Source organism: Gopherus evgoodei, unplaced genomic scaffold (genome assembly GCF_007399415.2).
Source record: "Gopherus evgoodei ecotype Sinaloan lineage unplaced genomic scaffold, rGopEvg1_v1.p scaffold_59_arrow_ctg1, whole genome shotgun sequence".
NCBI lineage: Eukaryota > Metazoa > Chordata > Testudines > Testudinidae > Gopherus > Gopherus evgoodei.
The window spans coordinates 961,340-971,195 of record NW_022060080.1 but is presented as its reverse complement, the minus strand read 5'-3'; the positions used below and the strand labels follow the sequence as shown (position 1 = coordinate 971,195).

The 9,856-nt window shown below is 51.3% G+C and overlaps 1 protein-coding gene across 1 annotated transcript; it reads right to left on the bottom strand.

Moving 5' to 3' along the window:
* Positions 1-599: 599 nt before the first annotated feature.
* TNFSF14 (TNF superfamily member 14) lies at positions 600-9,264 on the bottom strand. The gene is made up of 4 exons (XM_030547463.1): positions 8,898-9,264; positions 6,326-6,362; positions 2,840-2,881; positions 600-2,589 (listed from the first exon to the last, which is right to left on the bottom strand). The coding sequence occupies exons 1-4, from the start codon at positions 9,114-9,116 to the stop codon at positions 2,171-2,173; spliced, it is 717 nt and encodes a 238-aa protein (XP_030403323.1). The 5' UTR covers positions 9,117-9,264; the 3' UTR covers positions 600-2,170.
* Between the last annotated feature and the right edge of the window lie 592 nt (positions 9,265-9,856).

The window sequence follows — 9,856 nt, the reverse complement described above, 5'->3', positions numbered from 1 at the left end:
AGAGTCCTTATTCAAACTGGGAATAGAACCCAGGATCCTCTGCTTTAACCACTATGCCCCCCAGCCCCCTCCCGGAGCCGTGACTAGAACCCAGGAGTCCCAGTGCTCAGCCCACTATCATATTAAGACAGCGCTTCCTCCCAGACCTAGGCATTGCAGCCTATTAGCCCAGAATCCCAGCGCTCATCTCCTGGCATTTCGCCGCCCTGAACATCTGTCAGAGCCGGCGCAGCCCCCAGAGTGCTCCAAACTCAGGTAGGGAACGGTGCAACTCTGTGATGAATCCAAACGTTGCCCTCACGGGAGCAGAAAGAAGGGCAGAGGGGTCTGTAGCAGGGGGGCTTGCTCTTTAAGGGTAAGGGTGTGCGTGGCAGGTCCTGTGGGAGACAGGCCCGCAGCTTCCCATGTTCCCTAAGGAGACTGCATCCAAGGCTTGGAAGGATTCGACTGTTATCTGTGTCAGTAAACGTCAATTTCACCGTACACACCCACAACTGATGACAAAAAATATTTCCATTGGTAATCACCGAAATTTACAGATGGGCAAAGTGAGAAAAAACTGCTGCCTGAGAACGTATTGGGGTTTGATTTCAGGCCATTTACTTTGTATATTTTGACATGCGATGTTTGACCACTTGTGTCTGAACCGTTATAAAGCATTAACAGTTGAAATCTCAACCCTTACTTAGTTAAGTAATTGCCTCCGCCCGCCTCCCCGTCATCCAATTATGAACATTGAAACCGAGAAGAACAGGAGGGGAAAAGCTTCCCGTAATTTTGCACAACTGTGAACATTTACATCAATAAAAAAAATTTAAAACGTTGAAAATAAACATCAATATCATCCATCAAATTATCAACAAAATAAAAATCAAATTCTGCCCCCCAGCCCCGCCCCAAACATGCCCAGTGACCCTGGGGTAATGGATAAATAACCATTAGATACAGCTGCTCCCTGAATATCAGGGAATACTCACTGGAAAATAAATAGGTGCACACACTTACATACATTCACGGCACATAAAGCAGGGCAGGGAATGGCAGGAGCCGGGCCACATCCCCAGCAGCTGGAAATCAGCTTGGACCCAAGGACTCCAATGGATCGACATGAACATCTCCCAGCCAGAGATCTGGGCCCGTTACGCAGGATCCTCCCCTCGGGTAAGTCTTACATCAGTGCCACTTTCGCGAGCTTCATCCGGATTTACACCACAGCGAGTGAGAGGAGAACCTGGCCTGTTCTCGCCCAGGGTTAAATAGCGAGGGCCCAATCCTCAGCAGGGCTAAGCTGGCATTGCTCCATCACAGCCACGCTGATTTGCACCAGCTGACGAGATGGCTCTCTGCTGCTCTTCCTCGGGCAGGCTCCTCAGGCCAGACCCTCAAAGGGAGGTGCCCGAATCAGGACCAGGGTCTTCCCCATGAGCAAAGGGAACTGCAGGATTTGACCCCGTCAAGCACCACCAGTTGCTAAGCAGAACTGCAAGCCAATTAAATACACTTCCCTCCCACCATCACCTGGCATAAACAAGCATGGAATGATTGAAGTTACACTGATGTACAGTGGCTGAGGGTTGGCCTGCCTTGGCGACCTGGAGGCGAAATGTCCCATAGTTCCTTGTGGTAGCCAGTTTCTTTGTCTTTCCACTTTCAAAGCTATTTGAAAACCTGCTGGACGGACAGTGGCCGGCTATGCAGGGGACAGCATTATGGCCTATACAAGGGTAAGGGAGAACCATCTCCCTTACCACCAGCTAGGGAGATGGAGGTACAGAGAGGCAAGGTGACTTGCTCATGGTTTCACAGCAGGTGGGTGGCACAGCTGGGGATTGAACCCAGGAGTCCTGACTCCCAGTCTCTCCTGAGCAAATGGCTAGAGCCAGGTCCCTTTCCCAGAGAGAGAATAGAACCCAGGAGTCCTGATTCCTAATACAAGGCCTCAACTGAAAGCCCACCCTTCCTTCTTCTGAGCTCTGTGACCAGCCTCTGAAGTTAACCTCATGAGCTGGATCCAGTCTGAGGAGCATATTAGACCAGCAAAGTGCAACAGTATTTTGGGGAATGCTGGGTCAGAGGGATGGTCCACGTAGGAAAACCATATCAGTGGCAGATTAAAAAGCACAAGGCCTCAAACCAAAACCCAGCAGTTGCGGCTCAGGGAAGGGCCTGCTCAGATCATGAAGGTGCCAAAATAAGACCTGGTGCCGTCTCTGATCTGTAGCATCTGTCTCTGTGACACCTTGACGTAAATCTGCTCCTCCTCCTCCAGGTGGAAGATTCCTCCCAGGAAGCTGTTTTGCCGCCAGAACCCGCTGTCCTTCTCATCACAGTAAAGGATCAGGTTCTCCACAAGTTTCATCTCCTCGACATACCTGGGGGTCTTCTTATAGATGCCATGATAGATGACAGAACTCTGGCCCTGCTGAGAGCAACTCTGCGCCATAAGATGGATCTTGGAGTAGATGTAATAGTAGCCGGGCTTGATGCAGACCAGGGAGCCGCCCTGGTAACCAATGTCATGCAGGAAAGCCCAGTCCTTACTGTGTTCCCACTGCAGAGAACCGTTCCCAGAGGTGGTGAAGGCTGCACCTGGGGAACACGATGCCCACAACATGTCAGGCCTCAGCTTAGCCCAGAAAGAGGCATAACTGGGGAGAGAACCCTGGAGTCCTGGCCCCATCTTCCCTTGCTCTAATCACTGGACCCCACTCCCCTCCCACAGCTGTGAACAGAACCCAGGAGTCCTGATCCCATCCCCCACTGCTCTAATCACTAGACAAGATGCCCCTCTACAGCAGAGGCAGCAGACTATGCAGGGTTAAGAAGGACTTCAACCTACCCAAGACATGAGCTGCTGGCTTCTCAGTATGAAGTTTCCGGTCTGCAAATGAGACAAACAAACAAACAAAGGCCCAGCTGTGAGATCAGCCCAGTTCCGAGTCCTCTGTCCCCCGTGCGGGCTGGGGAAGAGCTGCCTGGTGCTGAGTTCTGGAGATGGCCCTGGATCTGAACCCAGTTCCGGGTCAGAACTTTGCCAATGGAGCCAGGCAGAGCAGCACCCGGGATCAGAACTGGGACTCACCCTCCAATGTAAAGCACTGGTGCCTGTGTTGTCCCCCCACCCAGTAATGTCACATTCATCTTGTCCCCCATCTGCCTTGTTCCATTGCACCCTCATCATGTTCCCCCCACTCACTCCATTACACCCCCATTCCATTCACCCCTCACTGTCGCACCCCCTCTCCTTCCCTACCCCCCCCCCCCCCCGCCCTGTCACCACTTCCTTCCACTCTCCCCCGCGCTGGGTCTAGCCTGCACTTTCATTGGGGCTGCTTTTAATTTCTCTCTCTCTTTCCTTTCTGTCTCGTTTCCACACACACCACGCCCCCCCTCCTGCCGCACGCTTCACTGCACCCAGCTCAGAAAAGACTCCCCCCCACTCCCGGAAAGCAGTTGCGGGGGAGGATCCGCTAGGCAAACATGCTGCATCGCTGTATTGCAGCGAACCATCTAGCACCTCTGGGCCCCACTGTCCTCTGCTGGATGGGTTTGGAACTGCTTAGTCATGTGTCAGAGACCGCATCCCGCTAGCAGCTAAAAGGAGATTTTTTGTTAGGGGGAAGCGTTTTTGCAGGAGCAGGGCCTGAGCCTGCAAGTCCTAGGCGGTTCTTTTGTGGAGCATGGCTGTGGAGACATCCAAACCCATCCCAACGAGCACTATTCAACTTCCTAGGCCAGAACCTCAGATCGTGCAAAGCAATGGAGCTCCTTTGACTTCAGGAAAGCTCTGCTAATTTGCACCAGCTGAGGATCTGGCCCACTAAAAGCAGTAAGCTCACTGGGGCAGGAACTGTCTATTTGTTCGTATTTAAATTGTACAGCACCTAACACAATGGAGTCCTGGGCCATGACTGAGGCTCCTAGGTGCTACTGTAATACACCTAATCAATAATGTACAGCACCTAGCACTGGGCTCCTGAGCCATGACTACTGTATACGCTACTGTAATAAAAATCCACCACCCTGGCTTAGCAACATCCTCAGCCCCCACCCGCTGCACCAAATCAAAACCATCTCATCCTGTACTGGGTCTTGCTTTGCGGTACAATAGGTGTGCTCAGAACCTGAAAGCAGCAGCAGGGACAGGACCCATAATTTCTGTTCCAAAAAGAGCTGAAAGAGAATCTCTGTTCAGTGTCGGGACTATGAAACATAGATAAGCAGTTCTCGTACCATCCAGCAGAAGACAGCAGCGCTCATACACACTAGTCACCTCGTTACTGTGCTCTTGACCAACATAATCAACGCAACCCATTATTGTGCCACTGCCAAGTCAATATCATCATCATCCCTAACTCACTTATATGCCATTTTACATCAGTGGACTCCACAGGCCTTCACAAAGGAGGTCAGTATCATTGTTCCAATTATAGAGAAGGGGAAACTGAGGCACAAAGAGGGGCAGTGTCTTGCCCAAGGTCACCCAGCAGGCCAGTGGCATAGGTGGGGATAAAACCCAGGTCTCCCAGTTGAAGGCTCTGTCTGCTAGGCCACACAACCTCCAAATACCTGCAGCCATTAACATCATCGCAAATTGCGCCCTGAGCAGAATGGTACCCCGGCACCTCACGCTAGAGTCATTGATTCTCAGGCCGGAAGGGACCATTTGGATTATCTAGTCTGACTTCCTGTATAACACAGGCCACAGGTCTTCCCTGGATTAGTTCCCGTTGGAACTAGAGCAGGTATGTTAGAGAAACAGCCCATCTGGAATAAAAAATTCCCAGGGATGGAAAATTGGAGCCCAGTGCTCGCTCTGATCCATTACATCAGAGTCACTTTGCAGGAGAGGTTTCCTTTCCTCCCCCTGCCACCAAGAAGGGCTATATATATAAACCACTGAGAGGCCCGACTGAGAGGCCCTGAGGCTATGAATAAAGCTTGGTTGACCAACCTATTACAAATAACCCATTGCAAATTCTCTGCGCTAGCACACATCTCTGTCCCTAGCGTGGAAGGTCTGATGCAGAGCTGTTAACCAGAGGAAATGAGGTGGGGGTGTGGAGACAAGGGGGCTTCGTTAACAGAGATTAGACCCACCCCTTATTGGTGTCACACTAGGCTTTGTGGAAACTCACTTCTGGGTACGGACTGTTCATTGCAAATCAGTCAACCAATGAATTCGGGGGGATGGATAACTCACTGGTTTGAGCATTGGCCTGCTAAACCCAGGGTTTTGAGTTCAACCGTTGATGGGGCCACTTAGGGATCTGGACAAAAATCTGTCTGGTGGATTGGCCCTGCTTTGAGCAGGGGGTTGGACTAGATGACCTCCTGAGGTCCCTTCCAACCCTGATATTCTAAGATACAGCCAGATCTCTGGCTGGTGTAAACAGAGATTGCTCTGCTGGAGTGAACAGGGCCAGATTCCAAGCTGGTGTAAATCAGCAAAGCTCTATTGGAATCAATAGGACCAGATTCTTAATTGGTGTAAATAGATGTTGTGCCATTGAAGTCAATTGGACCAGATCCCTGGCTGGTGTAAATGGGCATTGCTCCACCAGAGTCAACAACAGCTATACTGATTTACACCAGCTGAGGATCTGGCCCACCATATCTGCTTGGGAATAATGGGTGAATGTTTTTATTAGGGCAGGAATTCTCCTCTCCCCGCTTTGACACTGGCATAACACCCCTGGTGAAGTCACAGCAGCGTAAGGGAGCTCACAGTCAGGCACTGGGAGATTGTAGCCGCATTAGGGTGGTTCATTCTCCTGGCCAAACCCCTCAGCTGGTGCGAACCCAGTGGGGCTACACCAAATTTACAAAAGCTCAGGTCCCATACCGACATACGGATTTCCCAGTGTTCAGCACCCCGGGTGCCTCTGAATATCTGGCCTTGACTTAGGTCCCTCTGGGTGTATCTACACAGCGGCGAGTCTCAGAGCCTGGGCCAATTGATTTGGATTCACGGGGCTTGTGCTACAGAGCTAAAAATAGCCAGTTAGACATTTGGGCTCAGACTGGAGCCCGAATCCGGAGACCCGGCAAGAGGGGAAGGTCTCAGAGCCCAGGGTCCAGCCTGAGCCCAAATGTCTACCCCACAATGAAACGGCCCTGCAGCCCTAGCTCTGTGAGCTGGAGTCAGCTGACACAGGCCACCTGCAGATGTCTAATTGCAGTGTAGACACACCCTGTGTAATTTAGCGGAATGCTTCTGGAAAAAAAAAATCTGTCCATCATTGGGAGAACCGAGCTCTTAAAATCTGGTCTGTGTTTCAGGGGGCTGGCAGCTGAGGGTTAGCAAAAATGGGAAGAGATTTACCTTGAATGGACTTCTCAGAGATGGCCGCTGCTTCCTCCTAGAGTAGAAAATACAAGTCTGTCAGAAAGGCCACACACACACACAAAAGTCCTGGCCCCACTCACATTGTAACCCACTAATTTAAATGGAGTTATTCTGGAATGACACCTCTAAATGTAAAATTCACGGCACATCCCATCTATGGCTGGGTGCTGGTAGGCAGCAAGCAGCTCATTCTGAGAGGCCGAACTCCTAATACCAGAGTAGGACGAAAATGTTCCATCTGCATTTTTTTTTCAGTTGAAAACATTGGGCTTTTGACTAAACAAAAGGGTGTTTTGTTTTGTTTTTTTGGGAAGGAAAAGGCCTGATTTCCTTGAAAACTTTTGATTTTTTTTTGGTCAGCAAAAAAAAAAACCCAACTCCCAAACCCCGAACATTTCCAGCCAAATAGATTTTGGGTTTTGTCTGAAAAATTTCCAGGGTTCGTTTTCTTCAATAAAAGGTTGACATTTCTAGTGGATCCCCCCAACTCCCATTTTCCGACTAGCGCAACCTCCCTCCCTCCCACTGGAGCTGTGATTGGCTCCGCACCGGGCAGGATCAGACACCTGGCTATGTGGGGTGTGCAGACACTGTCATGATTCTGCCAGTGACATTGGCTGCCCAGCTGGAGAAACCTTGGGCCTGATTCTGTGAGGTGCTGAGAACCTGAGGCTCGCCTAGAGTTTCAGGTGCTTGGGCCCAGACCTTCAAAGATATTTAGACACCGAACTCCAGGGCCTGTGAGGGTCTGAGCCTTGGCATATATGAAACTGAGGACTGAAATGCTGCAGCATAACTAAAATCTTTGGGGTTAATAGAGGGCTATCTGGATGAAATTTATTGGCCTGTGATAAATAGGAGATCAGACTAGATCATCTAATGATCCCTGCTGGCCTTAAATGCCATGAAACTCAGGCTGCTGGGCACCTGCTGGACTCCTAGCTCTGTGCCTGAACTTAAGTCCAGCCTTATAACATGTATTTGGATGCAGTTTACAAGCACATGTGGCTGACCCAGGTTCTAACACAGTTTGTGAGAGCAGCACGAGCCAGGCCAGCTCATGCTGGGATCCGCTCCCCTGATAGTCCAGGCTAGTAGGGGAAGTAAAAGAAGACCCACAGGGGCAGGGGCAATTCAGACTCCCAAAGGAACAGCCCCTTCCCTAGCTGCCCCCCCGGCCTGTTCTCCCGCTTGCCCCTGTGATCCCCACGGTGAATGCAGATTTCTGCAGGGGTCTTGGGGCTTGTTGGTGGAGGAGGTTGGTTGTTGGGGTGGAAGGAAGACCCCTGAAAGGAGGGGGCTTGGGCATGGTCCTGGATTTTCCTGCTGTAGAGACCCCCTAGGAGGGGTAGCGGCAGGACCTGGGCCTGAGCTGTTTTGAGATCCCACAGGAATGTTTGCAACCAGCTGGCATGGGCGCCCACAAGCACAATGTGGCTTGAAATGTGTCTCATGTTATAAGATGTGTTCACACACACCGGGCGTTCACACACACAGACACACAGTAATGCACACGAGTGCCACCCCGACCTACACACACACACACAGCTCCAACCCCATTTATACACACAAATCCATACACACACACACTCTCTCAGAACCACACAGTGCCCTGTCAGAGCACACAGACACACCCGGGCTCACCTTAGCAAAGTCACCCTGCCCATTCCCGGCATACACACAAACACAGAATGTCCTACACAAGCAGGTGTGCACATGCCAGTCCTGATTCAACATACACTGCAGGTTAACACAAACATATTGTCCCATACTTCTGCACACAGCCCAGTCGCAGCACACAGACACATAAACCGATGTCAACATATGCACGACTCTGCTAACACAAACCTGCGCTGTCCCATACTAACACACATGAGTCCATCCAAAATCACATAGTCCTATCACAGCACACACACACACACACAGCCCTGTCCCAGCAAACATACAACTCCATCCTAGCATACACTGTCCCATTCTGCCGCACACAGTTTCATCCAAACTCTCTCTTACACACAGCTCCATCCTAACACACAGATGCTGCCCAGACCCAGCACAAGCGCACAAACACACGCCCAGATCCCTGTCCCAGCAAATGCCTAGATTTATCCTAACACACACACACACACACACACCAGTGCATTTCCAAATTACAGCGCACGCATGCGTACACAAACACACACAGACACACACACACACACTTCCTTCCCAACACACATGCAGTCTGCTCATTTTCACATTCCAGCACACACACACACACACACACACACACACACACACACACACACACACACACACACACACACACACACACACACAGCCCAATCCCAGCACACAAGCACTGCCCAGACACTGTGTCACTACACCCCTGCCTCCAAGTGCATATTGGCTCATTTCCCTATTACTGTGTACACACACGCACACACACATGTGGAGCCCCCTGCCAACGCACACTGCCCCATCCCCTCGTGCACACACACACACACGTCCCATCACTGCCCATGCGTGACGCAAGACTCTCATCTCCCGATCCCCTTTCCCAGTCACTCACCGCAACTTGGGACGTAGCCTTCTCCAGCTCTTTCTGGAAGCGGATCAGGAAATAGCCTTCGGTGGCCACGCCGGCCAGGGCTAAGATGACCAGACAGGCCAGGAAGAACTGGCTGTGCCAGCACATCCGCCGCTTCCTCCTCATGGGCGGGACAAAGGGGACCCCGTGCTGCTGGCCGTCCACCACAAAGACAGAAGGATACACCACCCCATCGCCCATGATTGCTCTCGGTGGAGCAGGGGAAGGTCCACAGCACAGCCCGGGAGATGCTTATGGACTTGATGGCAGAGCCAGAGGCAGATTTGACGCCGTCTCTAGCAAGAAGAGGATTGATCACCCCCTCTGTGGCCTGGGCTATGTATCTGAGCCTGTGACGCCCACAGCCCCGGAGAGGAAACCACACTATTACCCAACTGGCCTCTTGTGTTCTCACACTTTTCTCTTGCTTGGCTGGGTGGGGCTACCCTGCTAGAAGTCACGCCCCGTCACCCCTTCTTCCCCCCATCCCCCAGCTTTGCCTCCCTGCGAGAGCACATGTCTTTCTGCTAGAGGCAGCCACAGGCTCTCTGTGCTTTCCAATGTGTGGTAGGAAAAAGGGACCTCCATGGGGATTTCCCAGCCCCGAATAACTCCCCCCTTCAAGAGCTTCACGAGAGATCACCCGGACTCATAATTATAATCAGCTACCTCACTTACCAATGGGGATCAAACCCAGGCCCCTCAGTGAGCCACACACCACCCCAAGGCACTTGAAGTAAAGAAACAACTTTGCAGGTTGCTGTTATAGGTTAAACATCAGGCTGCTTTAGTTGCTAGGGTCAGCACTAAGACCTCTCCCTAAGGTGGGCACTAAATATCTTTTTATTGCTATTATTTATGAGGTGTGTTATGGTCGTGCCTAGGACCCAGTCCTGGAGCAGGATCCCATTTTGCTACGGGCTGTACAAACACAGAACAAT